The 21,609-nt window shown below is 37.9% G+C and overlaps 1 protein-coding gene across 9 annotated transcripts in view; it reads right to left on the bottom strand.

Moving 5' to 3' along the window:
- Positions 1–21,609, bottom strand: part of cacna1db (calcium channel, voltage-dependent, L type, alpha 1D subunit, b) — an 88,831-nt gene that overhangs the window by 26,933 nt on the left and 40,289 nt on the right. For 3 of the 9 annotated variants that reach the window (XM_086278675.1, XM_086278668.1, XM_086278670.1), the window contains exons 7-30: positions 21,319–21,515; positions 18,590–18,693; positions 18,067–18,236; positions 14,505–14,579; positions 12,259–12,346; positions 12,052–12,078; positions 11,580–11,740; positions 11,277–11,502; positions 10,123–10,330; positions 9,787–9,907; positions 9,578–9,692; positions 9,405–9,465; positions 9,238–9,298; positions 8,487–8,631; positions 8,220–8,349; positions 6,414–6,473; positions 4,097–4,203; positions 3,454–3,541; positions 3,204–3,311; positions 2,977–3,029; positions 2,745–2,891; positions 2,411–2,612; positions 2,112–2,270; positions 831–941 (exon numbers count right to left, since the gene is read on the bottom strand). In XM_086278675.1, coding sequence (XP_086134801.1) covers positions 831–941; positions 2,112–2,270; positions 2,411–2,612; positions 2,745–2,891; positions 2,977–3,029; positions 3,204–3,311; positions 3,454–3,541; positions 4,097–4,203; positions 6,414–6,473; positions 8,220–8,349; positions 8,487–8,631; positions 9,238–9,298; positions 9,405–9,465; positions 9,578–9,692; positions 9,787–9,907; positions 10,123–10,330; positions 11,277–11,502; positions 11,580–11,740; positions 12,052–12,078; positions 12,259–12,346; positions 14,505–14,579; positions 18,067–18,236; positions 18,590–18,693; positions 21,319–21,515 — 2,924 coding nt within the window. Of the gene's footprint in view, positions 1–830; positions 942–2,111; positions 2,271–2,410; positions 2,613–2,744; positions 2,892–2,976; positions 3,030–3,203; positions 3,312–3,453; positions 3,542–4,096; positions 4,204–6,265; positions 6,326–6,413; positions 6,474–8,219; positions 8,350–8,486; positions 8,632–9,237; positions 9,299–9,404; positions 9,466–9,577; positions 9,693–9,786; positions 9,908–10,122; positions 10,331–11,276; positions 11,503–11,579; positions 11,741–12,051; positions 12,079–12,258; positions 12,347–14,504; positions 14,580–18,066; positions 18,237–18,589; positions 18,694–21,318; positions 21,516–21,609 lie in introns of all 9 variants that reach the window. The other 6 variants (XM_086278674.1, XM_086278669.1, XM_086278671.1 and 3 more) reach the window with 6 other exon arrangements.

Raw genomic sequence — 21,609 nt, 5'->3', positions numbered from 1 at the left:
TCATGGTCTGTGGAATGCGTGATGCTCGGGTAGCCACACCCCCGGGCTGGGCCATCACTAGCACACCTGCTCTCCATCCCGGTGATTACACGGAGATCCACTTAATCCGGCGCTGACGGATGCTCCACGCCAGTCCGTAGTCATCCCCACAGTGGTAACCAGACTTCCACGAAAAGTGTGCATTCTCTTCTGCTTGGAACTTTGTTTAACCTGCCTACTTCTGTCCAGATTTCTACTCGGCGTCTGCTACCTGCCTGTCCTCCGGCTCAACTGGATCTCGCGGCGCTCACCTGGCCCACTCGCCATTCCACGGACTTCCTGCCCCCACGGACTGCCACACTTCCCTCCCGAGCTCCCACGGTTCCGTTCTATCGTAAGCCCCTACTCTAACTCAGTCCTGATATGTTCTCCCCGCTTCCTGGCTCCCTAGTAATCATCTCCCCTTTCTATTGCAGCCCCCCGCCGTCCCGATCCCGGCTTCCTCGTGTCATTGTTTCCCCGGATTTTTAGTTTCTGTTTTGCTCTCTACTTTCCCCGGGTCGCCTTTCGTTGTTTTAATAAAGTGTCTTTTTGTTAGCTCGGAGTCTGCGCCTGGATCCTTTCGTGCCCGCGCACCACGGCGCATGACAAACATATAAATGCATATACTGGAATTTTAAAACTCATCATTAAGGGTAGAGAGGTGGTCATCTACATGTGGGAAAGAGTTAAGGTACTATTGGTCTTTGAATAGATCTGCATATAATTTGCTTAAACACTTAAGTTTTTGCATTAAGGACAATTTTTGACAGAAAATAAAATAAATCATAGAGAGGAGAGAAGAGACTTACTCTGGGCTTGAAGGCAATCAGCTTGAGGATCATCTCTACAGTGAAAACCCCAGTGAACACCATGTTCAGGATGTCCATGGCATAGTTAAATAAATGAGACTGACCATGGTGCTGAAAAGAGACATATGCACAGACTAAACACACAAATATTAAGAAACAAATACGTATTTCAGCATATGACAAAAGACTGTACATCATCATTTTAGACTCATTATGTACAGATCAGATCAGTTCAACCACTAACATTTCTAGGCACAGCAATATTTGACAAACTGATAAATTAAATATTTATTTGCTACACTATATTGCCAAAAGTATTCGCTCGTTTGCCTTCACATACATATGAACTTGAGTGATATCCCATTCTTAATCCAAACGGTTTAATATGATGTCCACCGTCCATATTCACCTACACTAGCTTCAAATCTTCTGTCTTTATTTATGGCAATTTTTGAACATTCTTCCAGAAGCACATTTGTGAGGTCAGACACTGATGTTGGACGAGAAGGCCTGGCTCACAGTCGCCGCTCTAATTCATCCCAGAGGTTTTCTATCGGGTTGAGATCAGGACTCTGTGCAGGCCAGTCAAGTTCTTTTACACCAGACTTGCGCACCATGTCGTTATGGATCTTGCTTTGCGCACCGGAGTGAAGTAATGTTGGAACAACAAGGGGCCATTGCCAAACTGTACCCAGTACCCTTCAGGAGAAGGGTACTTCTCCAGATAACCGTCAAACCCAGACTTGTTCATCAGACTTGCAGATGGAGAAGTGAGATTCATCACACCAGAGTACATCTCCACTGCTCTGGTGCTTTACACCACTGCATCCGAGACTTTGCTTTGTGTTTGGTGATATTGGGCTTGGATGCAGATGCTCAGGCATGGATACCCATTCCATGAAGCTCTTTTCACACTGTTCTTGAACTAATCTGAAGGCCACATGAAGTTTGGAGGTCTGTAATGATTGATCGTATAGAATGTTGATGACCTCCACACACTATAATACCACTAACAGCTGATTCTGGAATATTTAGTAGTGAGGAAACTTCATGGCTGGACTTGCACGGTTTTTACAGATCTTCCGCAAGTGACCCATTCTTTCACAAATGTTTGTAGAAGCAGTCTGCATGCCCAGGTGTGTTTTATACACCTGTGACCATGGACGTGATTGGATGATCATTGACTTGAATGAGTGAGTCAGTACATTTGGCAACAAAGTCTATGTAGTGATTGTAAACCCAGATCAACTTTACCTTAAAGACAGAATGAATAGTTCTTACCTGAATGGCCAGGCATAAGGTGTTGAGGATGATTAGGACAAACATGACGTACTCAAAGCCGGTGGAGTTCACCACATACCAGAACTTGTACTGGTAGGGGTTTTTGGGAATGTAGCGCCGAAGAGGGCGAGCTTTAAGAGCGTACTCGACACACTGACGCTGCCATGGTGTTGATGGTTTGTTGAGGCAAAAAGAAGCAGAGACTCATAACCAAGTAATTAATTATTAAGATATTATTTGGCTATAATGTTGCATTATTTCTTCATGCTTTTGAAATAATCATAAACAGACTTTCCTACCTGATTTTTGTCCAGCTCACAGTTCTTGTACTCCTTTTCCCCTTGCTCCTGGAACGTAACAATAACAAAACCAACAAAGATGTTCATCATGAAGAAGGCAATGATGATGATGTAGATGATGAAGAAGATGGAGATCTCGATGCGGTAGTTGTAGATAGGGCCCATGTTCTCCCTGTTGGAGTCGATGGCCTTGTACAGCAGACTGTAGGGACAAAACGGAGACAGAAAGTCAAGATAATCAGTTACTATCCAGTGGCAATACAGGATTTAGTTTGGAAGAAGCAAAATAAATATCAAACATTAAATTCCATCTTGCACATAAAACAGTACTTACGTGGGCCATCCTTCAAAGGTGGAAACGGTAAAAAGAGCCATCATGGCCATGAGGACGTTGTCAAAATTGAATTCACTGTTATACCAGATCCTCTCCTTCACCATGGGCAGCGCAGTGTCACCATTGTTGTAGAGAATATATGTACCCCTGGGATTTAAAGATAATATTAACTACATATGCTGTGTGCAGACTGAAAATGCAAGCAAAACCAGTAAGGAATCAAAGGTCTCACTTGCACTCATCTGGGCTGGACTTGGCATCATCTGTGCATCGATAAAATTTACCCTTTAAAAAAGAAAGCAGATCATGTCAGCTGCAGTGTTGTGCAAGAATCCCAAACTTTGTATAGCTTTTTATTATTTTATGGTAGAAGCATTGTTTAATTTAGTGAAGTGCAGAAGAGACGTGAGATTTTACAATCAGTGTGCGCCTGTTTCCCATTATAGCTCATTGCTGTACCTTAAAAAGTTGCACTCCGATACAAGCGAACATGAACTGCAGCAGAGTGGTGACGATCATGATGTTGCCAATGGTCCTGATGGCCACAAATACACACTGGACCACGTGCTGCAAAGCATACAGTTACAGTGCTATTAGAAATACAGTTTGTGTCACCAACAAAAGCGTGTGTTTGCACAAACATGGGTGCAAATTCAGACAGACAACTAAACCCATGCACATAGACAGAGAGAGATATTGTCACTCTCACCTTGAGTCCCTTAGCTCTGTTGATGGCCCTGAGAGGACGAAGAACTCGCAAAACACGAAGAATTTTCACCACTGAGATGGCGGACGACCTATAGGAGACAGAAAAACAGATCAGGGAAAAAGGGTTGTAATTTTTAATGGGTATGTCCCCACAGAGGTATTAGTATACTGAAGTTTTAGCTGCTGAGCCACTTAACTGTGACAGAGTACAGACAGGGTTTAGACAATCAAGATGTAACATGTTAATTCAGTTGTTTTTACTTATGACTTCTTCAGAATTTTCAGTTGAATTAGGCCATTACCCTAAGTAGCTACTACTGATTTAGTTTAAGTAATGTTTAGGGATTCATGAGTGCGGCTGAAACACAAAAGAGGCATGAAGTCTACTTATTCTATAAATTCACTGGTGAGTTACGCGCACTTTTCTCACATTGGATATTACACTGACTTTCTACTAGGGTGATGGCAGGATAAAGACCATTTAATGTCCATTCTGACTGAGTCACACATTTCCATTTTCACATATGGCTGTGCTGGGTAATGTCTAGAAAGGTTCAGGGAAATGTAGTACATGTGTGAAAACGGTAGTTTTTAACTTATCATCTGAACATAGTTGCTCAATTTTTGATGACAATCACACTTACTGAATGCCAAAAGACACCAGAGACACACCAACGACCAGCAGGTCTAATAGGTTAAAGTAGTTTCTACAGAACGCCCCTTTATGAAGGAATGCTCCAAATGCTGTCATCTGGACAAAGGAGAGAACCATGTTGATTAGCCATCAATCAAGGAGGAGGTTCAATCAAGGCAGCAATATGACTCAAAATGCATAATAACTGTTTGCTATAGATGATCTGTTATATTCTAACTGTTATATTCTGTTATATTCTAAGGATTAACAAAAGCACTCAAGCTTGGTAAGTTAAATGAACAGGAAAAAGTTTCAATCAATATTTAAAACATATTTGAAATGAGAAACGTCAGGGATGCATTTATGTGCAGTACCGCGTGCACACACACATTGATGGTATATACAGTACATATAGATACATTAGGTACAGACATTGCAAAATGTTAACACGACATGGGGAACATTTTAAAACTACATTCATTTCCTGTACAGATTAAGCCACAAAGTGAACCATAAACAAGGACTTTCAAGCTTAAGCTTAAATGAGATTTTCTGGTGCAGACATGCAGCAAGTAATGGGGAAAGGTTAGAGACTGATTTGTGAATGTAAAAATAATAAAACTGTTTAGGATATTTGTGGATTTCTTCAAGCTTTTTATTTGGAAGAACAGTTTTCCAAAAAATGCTTCTTATCTGTGTTCACAGTGTCCAATCAGACAGTGTAATTTTAAAGCTTGGTGTTAGTTGGAGTTCATCTACCGTCCGAAATATAGCAGACTTAACAAACATCCTACTATAATGATTGTAGTATATGAATGCACATACCCCACCTCCTCCTTAACATCTATGAACATCTATTACTATAGATGTTCATAGATGTTTAGTTATTTAAAATCTTTGTATATATCATGTTAATTTCAATCTATTATATTACATTCTCAGTACGTCCCATGTAAGTAACTTAATGGTCTGCGTATCTGTATATGTGACAGAGTTTTGTTTGAGTCACCTCTAAATATGAAGAGTTCTGAAATTAGGTCCTTAAATATCACAGACATATACCTGAACAAACAGCAATTCACTCCAGTAAAAGCGAGGACATTTTTAACGACAATCAGAATTGTGCAACCCTTACCACTCTGATTGCAGAGTGCTAATTTTGATGTAAAGCTCTATTTAAAATTGAAAATGTTTTTAGGGTGTTGCATTATGTAGATATACATATTCATTTAAAATATAAAGGAAGTACTATGGAGGCAGGAGTTTGAGGTTTAGTGATCACGGGGCAAATTTATATCCACACCTATGATGTGAATTGAAACTGAGATTATTGACCAAAAAAATCAATAATCATGGTTAAACATGTACAGGTTAGCTTTAAAACTGACAGGGTTTCTATGTAGCTTGCAAAGGAGAAGAAGGAAAAGAAGAATACATAAATACATACATACACACACATATACATATATATATATATGTATATGTATTACTTACATGTATTACATGTATAGTTATATGTATTAGTTACATGCATACATACATCATTCTGCTGTTAAGTTTTAATAATTAACCAAGTTTTTGTCATTTCACTATGTACAGTGGTATAACGAAGATATTCAGAAAAACAAAATAAAATAACATAAGGTCTGTCCCATAAGTGAGCAAAGCGAAAAGTGCTGCAGGCTTGGCAAAAACTGCCCGTTGGGTGGATTTTTGTTAGTTATTGTAATTAAACATAAAACGATATGAATTGTTTAAAACACGGGACTCTAATGTTTACTGCTTTTTTTTAATCTGCTGATGTGCTTTTAAAAACAATCCCTTTGTAAAACTATGAATAAAGTATACATTTTTGTCATCAAAGAAAAAAATGGTAAAAACATAATTTTAGGGAAAAGCCATACAAGCGGTCGTATTCTGGAGAGCCAAAGGTCCATGAACTTGTCGAGGGTTAAAAGGGGGAAGTAGGCCGTGATGGAAAAGTGACTGACAGACAAAAAAAATTTCTGACGAAAAGGCACGAGCTCCACGTTGACATGTCGGCGCTGTGAGAACAAGACAAGCAGGCGGCCATTCTGACCAGACTTTAGAGACAAAAATGACGAGAGGAAGAATGTGTGCAGCAAGCTTGGAAGTGGTGGGTTGTTGCTGAGCAAACGCAACGGTTTGAATTGTTTACCTTAATAAAGATCTCAAATGTAAACATACTAGTGAAGACATAGTCTGCATAGCCTAGGATCTGAGGAAGCAATCAGAGTGACATAAGCGCGCAGGGTTACTACAGCTCTACTCAGCACAGCACAACACAGCACGCAAAGGACATTTACCTTCAACAGGATCTCAACAGTAAAGATTGCGGTGAAAGCATAGTCAAAATAACCAAGTATCTGAAAAAGGCAATGCACAAGTTCAAGTCATTCCAAGACAACAGCACAGTGAGAGATTTATTAAATACTTTTAGCTGTAAATACTGCAAAGTTTAAACACAGATGAAACAGATACTAGTGTAGCCAAGCACTAAGTAGGTTATACTTTAACTGACCAATCACTCGTTAGTGCGTAGTCTCAAATAAATTCTTGTTTGTTAAGAAACGGTGATGTTCCTTCTCTGAAATTCTGAATGCAAACAAAGCTGGGCCATTGTCTCTTTTTAGTGTTGGAAGAAGCCATGTTGTGCCAGTGCAATCAGCACTGGTACAGAGTGAACACAAACAGACTATTTAAAACTCCTTACAGTGACATGCTGTAGCTGCAGACACAAAGGGAAGCCTGCTGAACTATCTGCTTCTAAAGTCTGCACTGAAAATGTATGTAATCACAGCTCGTGGGCAGTTTAACACGATGATACAATCATGTGGAAAATAAATTTTTGATGGGACTCCATGCAGACCTCTGAAAAACTAAGTACACACTTTCATTCAGTAACTTGTTGAACCACCTTTACTGCAATAACTTGAAGTAACTGCTTCCTGTATGACTGGATTATCAGTCTGTCACATCACCATGAGGAATAATTTTGTTCTGCTCTACATCACTACATCACTGCTCCAGTTTCTTGAGGTTTTATGCACAGCTGTCTTAAGGTCCCGGGACAACATTTAAATTAAAATGAGGCCTGGACTTTGGGTCATCACGGCACTTTGATTCGCTTCTTTTGCAGGCATTCTGTTACAGATCTGCTGCTGTGCTTGGATCGCTGTCCTGCTGCATGACCCAGTCTCGACAAAGCTTTAGCTGACATATGTCACATTTGACTCTAGAATAGAGTGTTCCAGAAATCTTGTGGTTTGTTCAGATGGAGCTTTGCAAACCAAAGCTGTGTTGCCAGGTTCTTTTCAGAAAAGTTTTCTCCTGGTAACCTTTCCAAATAAGCCGTACCTGTTCAGTCTTTTTCTAATTGTGCTGTCATGAACTTTAACATTTAACATGCTACCTGAGGCCTGTAGAGATTTTGTGTAGTTTCTCTGAGCATGCTCAGTTTGAATTTAGGGAGAATCTGCTGAAACGTTCACCCCTGGCAAGACTATGGGATTGTGTTTAGACACATTTGATTGCTTCAGACCAGAAAACTTCTGCTTTTATAGAGGCGCTCACACTTGCTAATGTACAGTTAATCAAGTGCATTTGATTAGCAGCATCTTGCTGCTACTTACCCTCTTAATTCCTATGTAAGCAGTAAGGCTGTACTTAGTTTTTTCAGGTAAACAAGAGTCCTCTAAAAACTTTATTTTTTACCCAACTGCATTTAATTTCAGAGCCAAAAATTCCTCAAATTTAAGACATTTTGAATTATCTTTTAAGAATATCTTATGAATTGTGTGAGAAACAGACAAGGTTAAATAACATAATAACATAATAATAAATAGCAGTAGTTGTAAAATCTGTTATTGCCAAATCAGTCATTTCATATGTCACTTGTTATTTTTTAAGGAAAATTTTAGATTTGTTAAAATATGCGTTTTACTTATAACTTTAATGATGGGTGTTTAATGCACATTTTCAACACCAGGAGATTAAAATGGAACGTAGTAAATGAAATGTGGTAATACATAATTTACAAAATTACAGCTGAACTCCGACTGTGACGTGTAAAAAAGTGAAACAGTTTCCAGACTCATTGGTTGTTTACATACGATATTGCGAGCAGAGAAGTTGCGGATGGGGTCTTCGGCAGCCAGTGAGACAGAGCTGAGCATGATGAAGACCAGGATGAGGTTGGTGAAGATCTGATGGTTGATCAGCTTATGGCAGAATACACGAAACCTACAAAAAGAGAGTAGAAAGCAGTAAAGAGAGGGACTGCTTGAACTCTTTTAGTGTCTACAAATACATCTGTCACACTGAGCAGTTAGACTGGTTAATGCTCCTATGTGTTGATATGTCTGATATACGAGGCTCACGGATTTGTGCTGCTGAAAATGAAGAAGGCGCTGCCTTCGGGGATGGGTGGAATCTTTTCTTTGATGGTGAGTTCAGAAAGTCGCTGAGGCCGAGGCCCAGACGGGACTTCTGGGAGCTCGTCATTGTCGGTACCATCATCACACACTGGAAAATATTAAAACAGTCCTTCTGATATGATCCTAGCATGAAAATCCTCAAAGCATGTCAAATTTACATGGGTGCCAATGTTTTGTTTTAGTCAAATTTTTAAATGTTTCTTTTAATTTTTGCGCATTTTGCTATTTTTTCATTGAATATACAATTTATTGCCATGCCTTATGAAGAATTTCAGTTAAAAGATCACTTAAAATTCACATACAAGATTATTTTTAACTGTAAATCCCAGCATACAGAAGATACACTTATGAACTGAAGATTCAAAATCCGGCATTCAACATGTAATATATCTACTGCACAATAATATATGTACAAAAATACAGTGTTTATTTAATTGATTTGATCAACAAATCACCCTTCCACTAACTGCTGTGTTGTGTTTGACTTCAAAGTGCTCACAGTGTCTGTGTCTATGTGTGTATGTGTGTACGATGTATGTATGTATATATATATATATATATATATATATATATATATATATATATATATATATATATATATATATATGTATGTGTGTGTGTGTGTGTGTGTGTGTGTGTGTGTGTGTGTGTGTATACTGTATGTGTATTGCTCAGTTAAAACAAGTCAGTTTACCTGGAGACTCACTGGAAGGATACAACTCTTTGTTTTCCTCTTGCAAGCCCTCCAGCGGCACCTTCATCATTCAGGTTTAAGAGAGATTTTAATAAACTCAGTGCTGCCATTTAACATATGCATGTCTGCAGTTTGATAATATAATGTAAATCCTGATTTTTTTTTACCTTGGTCTCGCCATCTTTGCTTTCTGCTATGTCACATCTCTTCTTATCAGCGCTTGCATCCCTGTTGGGCACAGATGAAAAGGTCTGATTTACAACGGGTTTTTTTTTTTAAGTGACTGTGACAAAAGACTTCAACACTAGACCTTCAAATATAAAATATTAAACAGCTTCACCTGGCACTATTCTTCCTCTTCTTTGCCTCTTCCTCCTCTTTCTGCGCTGTGTTGAGGCTCTCTGCATCTGCCAGGTTGTCAACGGCGATGGCCAAGAAAACATTTAGCAGGATGTCTGATCATTTGAGTTAGAGAGAAAACACTAAACACCCCGATTAAAAACAACTTTTTCACACGGATGTGTGCACACTTCGCAGGCAGTAGGATACAGTTTCCACAAATGAAGAGGATGATGAAGTAAATGCAGACGACCATTCCAGAGGAGGCAGGACCACCGTATGCCATGATGCCATCATACATTACTGTGTTCCAGTCTTCTCCTGTCAAGATCTGGTGAACACAATGTAGAGCAGAGGACGCCAAAATTATTCTGTTTGCCCAGACAATAATTTAAACTGTATTTATTGTCTCACTGCAGACACTTAGATTGGATGTTGTGATTCTTGCAAATCGCACCTCAACAAACAGACTCTTTGACAGATTAGCATTGAATTAGCTCACAGCGAGCTTTAATTTTGAATGAAACAATGAAATCAAACAGATACCTGGAAAACAGTGAGAAGGGCCTGGGGGAAGTTATCGAAAGTGCTTCTTTTAGTCACAGTTTCATCAAAGTTAAACTTTCCCCCAAAAAGCTGCATGCCAAGCAGGGAAAAGATAATGATAAAGAGGAAAAGCAGCAGCAACAGGGATGCGATGGACTTCATGGAGTTGAGGAGAGAGGCCACCAGGTTACTGAGAGATGCCCAGTGACTGAGGAAGAAACAAACAATAAGGGATTATGTCTTGTCAATACGCTCAACTTAGCCAGCTGGTATCAGACATGCTGTAGTCAGTTAATATGCTCACAGATGCCTGAATCCTTCGGTTTGTTTGAAATAAGTGTCATCAGCCTTATGTGAAAGATTTACAGCGAGATCTTTCACGTGTTCTCATGTAACAGATCACTTTTGGCAATAATCGGGGAGAAAGCACTTCCTTATTTTCTGAGCTTCATACAAGTGATACATTTTATACAAAATAAAAGGCTTTTTTTCTGTCAGTGAGAGATTAAATGTTGCTTACGTTAGTTGCACTCTAAGCTCACGTGTATAAGTCTGAAAACGGAATTTAAAAAAACTACAATGCACTCCAAATGAAAAATTATATAAAAACAAATTTTAAAACCCCATATTTGAATCAAAAGACGGGGTTTTAAACATCTTATGTCCAGAGATCACATGACTTTCTGTTGTTTTGTTTTTTTTAAGATTTAATAGTTTTGTCTTTGCTCTGTGTTAAATAGAAATCTCAGACATTCCCATTGATGGATTACTGGTCATGTCTGTAACAGGCTGTGCCAGTGGAGGTTTGCTGGTCTGATGCCTGTATTAAATAGATTATTATTCATCCATGTATCCATTCTCTTCTGCCTATATTTTTCAGGGTCGCTGGGGCGCTGGAACCTATATATGAATATATTATAATATATTTAAATGTTATGTTTTTAAATGTAATTAGGGGACATTTCATAGACCTCATGCACTTTTGAATTCTCATCTTTTGTGTGACTTTTTTAAAATTTGACTTTTATTTTATTTTTTTCTTTGACTTATGTTCAGTTCAGCACAAACCTTGTTAATAAAGGTGCTATATAAACATTAGTATTATTAATATTATTGTCATTGTCAGTAGTAGTATTAGTGTGGGAATTGCTCACCGTGTGACTTTGAAGATTCGAAGGAGGCGTACGCAGCGCAATACAGAGATACCCAAAGGAGACATGATCGCTAACTCCACCAGGATGGTCTCTACGATGCCGCCACACACCACGAAACAGTCAAAGCGGTTAAACAGGGATACAAAGTAGGCCTGCAATCCCAAGCTGTACATTTTCACCAGCATCTCCAAGGTGAACAAGGCCAGAAGAACTTTGTTGGCAACATCTGGAGAAAAAAGCGGGATAAAAACGTCTAAATGCACGTTTTAGGATAGCGTGGAACAAACAGAGCAAAGCACATACCCTGTACTTCAGTCAGCCAGTCTGGCTGGTTGTAGTGCTCAGACGAGATAGTAAGAGTGTTGAGGAACACCAAGATGATGACGAGCCAATAAAAGGTCACCGATTTCACAGCTGCGCGACACTTCCTGCGGCAGAAACGGTTCCATCGACGCCACTGACGGCTGTAGGCGATGAGTGTCACATGTTTAGGTTTTTGCTTTTTGTATTGCTATTTATTGGATTATTTGATTGGTGAAATACAATAAAAGCAACTTCATTATGATTCCAAAGGGGAAAAGGTTGATTAGGAGGAAAAGAGGGTAGGTTTCAGGTGCATAAACACAATGATTACATTTAGGGGGAAAAAACCACAGATGATAACATCAGCGGTCTGAACAATTAAAACATGATGCCATAATCAACCATGCAAGATGAGACAAGTCCAGTAAATGATGAACAAAGCTACCATGCAGCACCACAACGGGGTACCAACCTGCACTTTGATTTAGTAATTTTTTGACTGGGGAGAATAAAAAGAAGCAACTTTTAATTAAATGTAACAGAATGTTCAAATGTGCACTCTGCAATCCAATCAAACGAGTTTTAATATTACTGACTGTCAATTACCAGACAGCCTAAGCTGTCAATAAAATTTTAGAGTGAAACGTGTAATGTGTTGAGTAACATATACAGCACTCACCACAGTGGACCACAGCATGGTGATTTGTCTTCCTCTCCGTTGTGATTGTCTGTGGTCACTGATTCTGTCTCACTTGTGGGTATGCTCGCTGTCATGTCGCACACACACACATACAAATACACACACGTAAAGACACGTTAATGGAAAAAGTTTATTACACAGGCTTTCTGTTATGTTATGACTGATTCTCTTATTGATATCCATGCATTTTTGATTTGGCTTGGTTCTCGAGTGATAAAATATCCTTCAAAATAAATGTGACTTATTTTAAAATCTGAACAAACAAAGCCCAAATAAACACTCTAATCAGTCGTTACAGTAAAACAATAGATTATAATCTTGAGTTCAGATTTCAGCTTGTGATTATTTAACATGGACTCCATTGATCTCTTTTTTTTATTAGGAAGGCCAAGCCAAACCACCAGAAATTTTTTTTTTAAATGAAACAGCAAAATCTGCAAGTGTCAGATAAAAATGCTGGAGTGACTGCCTGACAAAGTTTGACCCCTGGATGTTGGAGTTTCACAGTGTGAAACCAGCTGTAATGCTTGTGAGCACTGCAAAAAGATGAAGCTCAAGGTTTTTGCACAGATCTAGTAACAGTGAATACATGCTGCCAGTCCAGAGTCAAACTAAATTTGATAGATTATTATTTATTGGACTGGAACTGGAAATCCATTTTCCATGGTGAGGTTTGAAATACCATTGACTGCAGTGTTCATCTGAACACTGCAGTCAAATGCATCAATTATTCTTGTCCAGGTATGTCATGCGTATACACATTAGAATTCACATTTACTGTACATGCACAAAATATAGTTGCATTTGAAAACGTGACTCAATATGATGATGATGATGATGATGATGATGAAGATGCCATTATTATGATAATGATGATGAGAAAACCATGTGGCAGTCCTAGATAAAATTCTATGTTTTCCCTCAGTCATCATTAAAAAATGGTAAGTTATTGTTTATTAAGAGATTAAATTATAATTCATAATGTACACTAATGTGCTAATAATTGGTTTCTACAGTTGCGTATGATAATTATCTGTGTTGTTAGATAACTGTTATATCTTAATGGTTATTGGAAAGTTTAAACTAATGTCTATAATTCTTTGTAAATAAATCAAAGTAATAATTAGATTCTCTTATCACCTATTATAACATAAGCAATGTATTACAATAAAGTTATTTTGTAGAAAAATACACTTAAATATATTAAAATAAAAATAACTATTAACAATAATAATGAGTAATAACTAATTTATTACTCATTATAATATATACAAGTATATTTTTTTGCAGTTTTACTTTCATGGTAAACATTAAAATAACTATTTACAAAACTTCAATTTACAATTTATTTTACAACATATAGGTGATGTTGATTAGAACTAAATTTTAATAATTTTGTAGCTAAGGTATTTTTCTTCTGACCCAAAATACTGAAAATCTAGTTATAATATTAACTAACAACATTAATATTAGATAAATATACCCTATACTTACATGGCAATACAGTAAATATGAGCTAAATAAATTTTGCTGACATTTAACACTCGCATATTATACATGTAAGTACATTTTTGGGCAACAAAATGCCAACATTTACATTTTAAGTACTTTAAGGGAGCTCATTTTCAATTATGTTATATATTTTAAAGTTAAGGCTTGTTGGTGCATATACTAATAAAATTATTTATTTGCAATGCCATATATTTTTAGAGTTTCACAGGATATTTATCATTTTAAGTGAGGCTTATTGTTGTTATCTTGATGGTTTTATACTTACTAAAGTATGCATTGTGAATTAGGCTTACATTCACATGCGCCCACACACATATGTATGTAAAACAATGTTCAATGTGGTGTGTGGGTGGTATTAGGAATATCAGTGTTACTAATTCTTCAGTTAAATAAAAATATATAATTTTTCTCTAAACTGCTCTAAACGGGTCAAACTCCATTTTCTTTTTCCCTTCCTTTCATGTGGTGTAAAATTCAAAATCTTTAAAGCATTTTACTGGAAGTTGGACTGTCCTGTTATGCCAGTGCAGTAATAGAATAACATGTATGTGTTGAAGATGGTAAGGATCAGAAACAGACTAATAAAGGAAAGGGTGTTTAAATACGAGAGCACACACAAAGCATAAGCAAAGCACATGCAGGTGATGAACCGTCCTGGTGAAGATGTGTGGGGAAATTCAGACTTTCAGACACTCGCGCGCACACACATTTACCCTGTGTCTCTGTGGACTGAGTGAACCAGCCAAACTTTCCTTTCTTCTTCTCAGTAAGGTCAGCCAGCGTGACCCCTTGGTGTTATCAACATGCAGATCATACAGCCAGACAGCAGAGGAAGCAGTGAGTCAGTACACAGCACAACAAGAGAGAGAGGAACGTACAGCAAGAGACAGCTGCAATACAAGCTACTGGCACAGCTACCGTGTCCAGAAAAGTATACAGGACATTCTTGAATTATATTTAGTGATTAACTACTAATAATAATACACTAACTACATTTATTTATGCATGAATTGTGTGTGTAATAATTAATTCATCATTGCTCCTTGGGCAAAAGTGACTGGCAGTAAGGAGTAAAAAGACCAAATAAGGAGGAATTCACAGTAATTTGTAGATTTGAAGACATCAGACCATTTAGAGAGACAACATGATGAACATAAAGGCATAATTATGATATATATCAGCTCATAAATTATGTACTTGTATTAGTATTAATATCAGCAAATAAATAAGACAGTCAAGGACATTCGTTTTTTAAATGTGTCATCATAAGATTGTCCATGACTATAAAGTGTCCCGCTGAGTACATGAAGCAAAAACAAATTAAACAAAGCAATAAAAATCAACTATCTGTTAGACTGCATGCTGTAACATTAGCTCTGTAAATTCTGGACAGAGTAACTATATAATACACTGTAACACTAGAAACAATCAACATTAAACACGACTTTGGAAAAGAGTAGAAGAAAGCAGAGAAGAGAACAATTGTGGGTAAAGAGAGAAAATGATGTAAAGAAACGAAGGGAAGAGAAGGGTGAAACAGGTATTAACAGCAGTCTACAGACAGTTTTTAGAAGGCGCACACACACTGCAAGGAAGTAAAGTTAGTCCGTCGTCATCTATAACATCGACAGCAGGGCTAAAAGCAAGGCAACTACTGGTGAACATAAAAACTGACAGGTACATTCGCACTGACTGCTCTGTGAATGGTTACGAGGCAGTCTAGCTATAACTCGGGTCAGATGTATTTTCATGTCAGTTACGCCCACATTTTTTCCCTGCACATCCAGATGGATTATGGTATAATTACTAATGACACAAGCTTCAGTCCCAACATTTGTTGCAAAATAACAAAAGAAAAACCCTGAATTCAACACATAATTTTAAATGGCCTTCCTACTGTCAGTTAATAGAATCACGGAGCCGCTGCGCCATCCAATTTTCATACCAGACATTAGAAATACTATGATTAAATAAACACACAAAAAAGGTAAATGTTTAAGGTAGAGCAAACAACTAAGGAAATTCATCTCTCTCTGATGGCAGGATGCTATGTCATATGTAAAAAAAAAAAGCCCAAATTTCTCCTGTTCATCAACTTTGGACTATTAGATTATTTAATGGCTCATTCGACTTATTCCATATACAGCAAATGTCAGAAACCAGAACTAACTGTTCAAGTTGTTCATACTGGCTTCTCCACCAGTCACAGTGCCTAAATACACATGAATACAAATGTCAATCTGCAAATCAAGTTTGCCTGTTTTTTGTTTGCCTTCTTTATTAAAATCTAAGAATTACGCAGATACTCCTGCTTTTTCTGAATCTGAAAAACTTACAGCTAAATATTTTTCCAGGGCGTGCCTGTAATGAAAAATATATTTTTGTTACTACTTGTCAGTATTTTTTCTGTGTCATTGCTACTGCAACCAAGTAACATTGTCTACAAATGTAACCAAATCTAACCAGCAACGTTAAAATCTTGTTTATTACGGCAAACGTGGAGCTGAATTACATTATGGTTACAGTCCATCCACAATATGTTGCGTTAGATCACATTAGCTGAAATAGTTAAGTTTTTGGAATCCAGATAAAAGTAAAGTACAGTATATATGCATTTTTATTTACAACCCATATAAACATTGAAATACAGCAAAGAAAAACACACAGCTTTTGCCATGGTATTGAACGTGCAGCGCTGTGAAAATCTGAAGACACATCAAAGAAAATTCTAGAGATTTAATTTCACGACACGCATGTGTGAAAGTGTAGTGCAGCACACAAACTGCACTGCTACAGTGGTTATGATTTCATAGATAAAATCCTCCAGCATGCCAAAGATGGGTGTTTATACCACCAGTTGTATATAAATGTGAGGATTAAGTGAACGCTAATATAAGCATTACGTCCATGTAATAAGGATTCCATTACATTTGTTATGGATTAAACTAACGCTGGTGTTTACTCTGACCGGCTGGAGAGACCCATGAATGGTCAAAACTGTTATAAGTGAACGTATCTGAAAAGTAGGTGGTAATTCAGAGGCTGTGATTCACTGCTGTAGTGATTTAACACTAATTATGTGGAAGATAATATTCAGCGGTTATAAGGCACATAATATGTCTGGCTGAGATATTCGTACTGCGTACACAAAGGCAAAAATGTAGGTATTTAACTGTGTCAGAGGTGGAGGTGGATGTTAAGAAGCGTATTGTTGCAGGACACATTTCTATTTGAAAGCAAAGTTTTTTTATTCTAATTTTCTTAAAGGAATTATGAGGCTGTCATAGCTTAATCATTCTCTGCTGTGCTATGAATGACTGAGAGCAGGTGAAAACACTGATCTTCCCACATTTGTTACACTAGGCTTTCTTGTCATGATCATGTTGTAAGTCAGCCATCCCCAAAGTCAGGACTGCTGCCGCCCACTTAAGAACCAGAAAATCCCAACGGGCCCATCCATCTTAAATCTAATCAAAACACAAGAGAAAGCGATATAGTTCCTTTAAATTTGTGTTCAAAAAACATAAACAACCTTATCTAGATTGATTAATTTGTGTCAGAAAAATTTGTAATATCACAAACTAGCTATCTCCTATTACCAAATTAAATTCATTTTTTATATAAAAAAATACATGTATATAAAAATTTAACTGTACAAACCTGTGAGTATTCAAACTAATCAATTTCTGTTATTACTGAGGCCTACTTGCAGTACCTTTGTGGCCCACCAGGGGCTTCAGGAGTCATTGTTGTAGGTCATACAGTATGTTTGCAGAAATGTAGGAACTCACAAAAGATTTACATTCATGTATTAGATCGCATTCGGTGCATTATCATACAATTTTTAGTGAAATCTTAGATGCTTCAAGCAATCCCTGCCTGAGCTTCCTCATTCTAATTCAGTCCTTGTGCTCCTTGTCAACACAAATAAACAGAAGCAGTCACCCCTCACTTACTGTACTAATCAAATGCCAAGTCAGAAATTATTGCAAGGAAGCAGCTGTCTCAAAACAACGTCATGTTCCCACAATGAGCCGCATTCAAGTCAAAGTAAGCAAAGGATCATGAGAACTGCCAGTTAGATGCATAACAGATTGACCGTCTCTCCTTCCTCTTGTAACAGTTTTAGTGGCAAAGAAATGTGCAGCATTATCTCAGGGCAGAAGAAGTTAAGGCTTTGTAAGTCACAGTTCTGTTTGCATTCTTTGTTTGCCTGCTGGACAAGAGTGCTGGACAAGAGTAGAGAAAAAAAAACATTAAATCCAGGTAACTCACGGTTACGCTTGCCCTCCTCATCTCCCTCCTCCTCGTTCTCAGGGTCGATGTCCTCTGCCTGGGTGATCCAGTCCAAGTAGCCCTTCAGGTCTTCTTCTAACTGCTGCTTCTCACGCAGCTTCTGGAAATCACCTCGAGCCTTGGCCTTTTCTCGCTCTTTGGAGAACTCTCTATAGAGGGGAAAGCATAATGTCAAACGTGGGTCACCGTAATACTGTACAGAATGGCAGCGCTCTGCAGTCTTAAAACTAAGGCTGCACTAAAACTGATAACTTAATAACCTCAACAAACAATTTCTTATCATTTGTTAAATGTGCAGGGTTAAACTTATTTGTGGAATTCACACGCACCATCACATTTTTATATTATTACCAAAATGAGCAAAATACCCCATCTATGAATATGTTTTATAGATATATTACACGCATACTGTAAATTGCATGTTCCTTTCAAGTAGACTCTCAGCACCCACAACAGGACATTTTATTAAAACAACAATTCAAAACAGAAACATGAAACATACCCACTCAGCACACCCAAAACCAGGTTAAGAACAAAGAAGGATCCAAAGATGACGAGGCTGACAAAGTAGACCCACGGCAGCTCAAAGCCCATTGCATCATTCATCTACACAGAAAGAGATAATAGGAACATTTAACTGAATTAACTCTAAATTCAGACATGGCAATGTTATTCTTACAGCTTACATAGATTAAATTATTCGAAATAAAAACTGAATTCTAATTTTAAAAAAATCATTAACTCATGGAGGTGCAAAGCCCACAGTATCCCTTGAGCAGGAAAGAGGTTTGTCACTCAACGGCAGCTAAAACTGCAGCAGGACGGGTGACCACTAGAGGGAACCACGTGAGAGACAACTGGGTCAGTTATGAATGACAGTGAGTACTTGTATTAGTGTTAGTAATGAGGCTGTGCCAAATGACCGCACTAAATCCAACGTGCCTCTTAGCTGAGCTGCTGGCAACACCAGGACCTAAAAGTTTGCCCTTTTTTCATAATCACATTTCACACAGCTCTCATTTCACAGTAGGCACTTTTCTTTGCTCAGTCAGTGTAAATGTTTACAGTTTACACTTCTATTTTGATAGTCATTTTCCCGTTAAAGAAAAAAATCCCACTGATGTGCCTGCCTCCAGCCGCAGAACCGCCCACCCCGAAGAAAAATTTATACTTGGCTTATATCAGTACGAAAGGCTCAAGGTCAGTTTTAATTTATACATCTGCGTATCTATCCTGCCATGATCTCTTTTTCCATCTTTTAGGTTTGCTGAATCTCCTTCCTTCCACCACTTTAACAGCAGTATTAGCATGGGATTGCCATGGTAACACATACATGCATGAAAGTGTGTGGGACAGAGAGAGAGAGTCTGAGAAGACGAACGAGAAGGAGGTGAAGAGGTTCATCATTTCATAGATGAGGGTCTCCATCAATAAAAGGGCGTGGGTGTATTGTGAGGAAAACTCATCATCAGTGCTGAGTATTTTGGCTAATTAAAAGCTGTTGGTGATTTGTGTTAATATGAAGCCGGGGGTTTCAGGTTAGCCTTTAAAAATGGGTTGCACACTCTAGCTGTGAAAACTTTTTTAGAAAATAACAACAACAACAAAAAAAATCACATAAAGCATGGATTTGCAAAACAGAGAGAAAAAAACAAAGGCTTAAATGAGTTTGCTTGGAAAAGTGTTGCTGGGGTCAAACCTGCATGAAAAATCATGGTTCTGAATGGTGTCTTACTGCTTTTGTCACATTTGTAACTAATGTTCCATTGTTAAGCAATAGCTCCATTGTCTATATAACAATAGTTTGTCATGCGAATCCCCTTTTTTTGTTAGGAGCTATAAAAAACAACTTTCCTTTTTTTAAGGAATTTAAATGACATTAACTTTGTTTAAAAAAAAACATGCATAATCCTATTACACTTATTATTACTTTAATATTATACATACAGTGCTGTGTAAATCTCCTGAGCCAGCATTTTCTTCAAACATGTGCAAACTTTGAGAAATACAGGATATAAGGCACAAATAGAGTTTGTGGAATTCTAACAAAGTTGGAAATCAGTATTTGGTATCTTTATTCTTCAACGCCGCCTGACCTCTCTTAGGCAGCTTTCTTGTAATATATTTCACTAGTGTGCAGGAATAGCTCTCCAGGCCCCTTGAAGGACATTTAGAGCTCTTTGTTGGATGTTGCCTGTCGTTTTTTTCTGTTCTCTGTCAAGATGATCCAACACTGTTTCAGTAATGTTGAGGTTTGGGCTTTGGGGATCCATGACTGATAGTGTTTTCCTATCCAGATATGCTTGTATTGAATTTGCAGTGTGTTTGGGATCACTATCATGCTAAAACAAAAAAATTTTCTGTCTTGAAAATTCCATCAATTTCGACAAGATCCACAAACCATAACAGAGCCTCCACCATGTTTTACAAATGGCTGTAGACACTCTTTCCTGACCTCCTCAGTGCATATTGATGATTATTTTGCACTTCATAAGAGATGTTACTGATTTTCAGTCTTCTTGTGTAACTTGGGTTACCTCAGCCTTTTCTATAAGTTTCCCATTCTTAAGTAATGGAACAGTAGATGGATCAAGTGAAAGGCCAGATGCATCTCTCAGGTCCTGTGACAGGATTGTTTCCTGTTCTTAAGAACATGACTTTCAGATACTGTTGATCGGTTCAGTTTCACCAAGACACACCATGCCAATGTATGCCAGGTTTTCAGCTAATAGCACTTTGGGAATCATTTTGTTGTTTTCCAAATACTATGCCTGTCAAACTGTCTAATATTTGGTATTTTTGTATATTAATCTAAACAAACCATTTTTCCCAATAGGCTGCTAGTAACAAAGTCCCTAAAGATAAGATTTAAAATTGGCTCTTAGTTGTCTAAATATGTTAACACAACACTGGTTCTTCCAGGAAGCTATGTGTCTTTATTTATGTCTGAATGATTCATAGGTCAGCATTAAGTAGCTTAAAAAACACAAATAACATTCTACTGAAAATAGCCAGGTACAAAGAGTGGACTGAATAATGACTGGAAAAGCAGCCAGTATCCAAAGTCAACATCCTACACCATGAGAAATCCTGGAGAACTATTGCTCAAGACCACTTAATAAATTGCAAGAAAGTCTGGCTCCCTGGAAACAACATATAAATAAATGCAGGGTGGCTCAAGACTTTTGCACAGCACTATATTTTCAAGTAGCATTGTAAATTTGGGTTTACCCAGTAGAGAACGTCAGTCCAGCCTTCCATGGTGATGCACTGGAACACAGTGAGCATGGCAAACAAAAAGTTGTCAAAGTTGGTGATGCCATTGTTGGGGCCTTGCCAGCCCTCCCGGCAAACTGTACCATTGAGAAGGCAATGACGCCCATGCCCTGATATTGCACATGGCGCCGGCTCTTCCTCTGCGAGGGCACCTGGAGATACAAAGACAAACAGGTAAATCAACATGGAAACAACATGAAAGCGACTTTAGATCATCCAGGCAAAACTTGTTCAATTATTTGTCAC

Source organism: Aulonocara sp. 'chitande type north' Nkhata Bay, linkage group LG20, assembly GCF_057382095.1.
Source record: "Aulonocara sp. 'chitande type north' Nkhata Bay isolate Kocher_YH1m ecotype deep benthic linkage group LG20, A_spYH_male_GT1.1, whole genome shotgun sequence".
Classification (NCBI taxonomy): domain Eukaryota; kingdom Metazoa; phylum Chordata; class Actinopteri; order Cichliformes; family Cichlidae; genus Aulonocara; species Aulonocara sp. 'chitande type north' Nkhata Bay.
The sequence above is the reverse complement of the archived record's forward strand: the minus strand, read 5'-3'. Positions and strand labels throughout refer to the sequence as shown.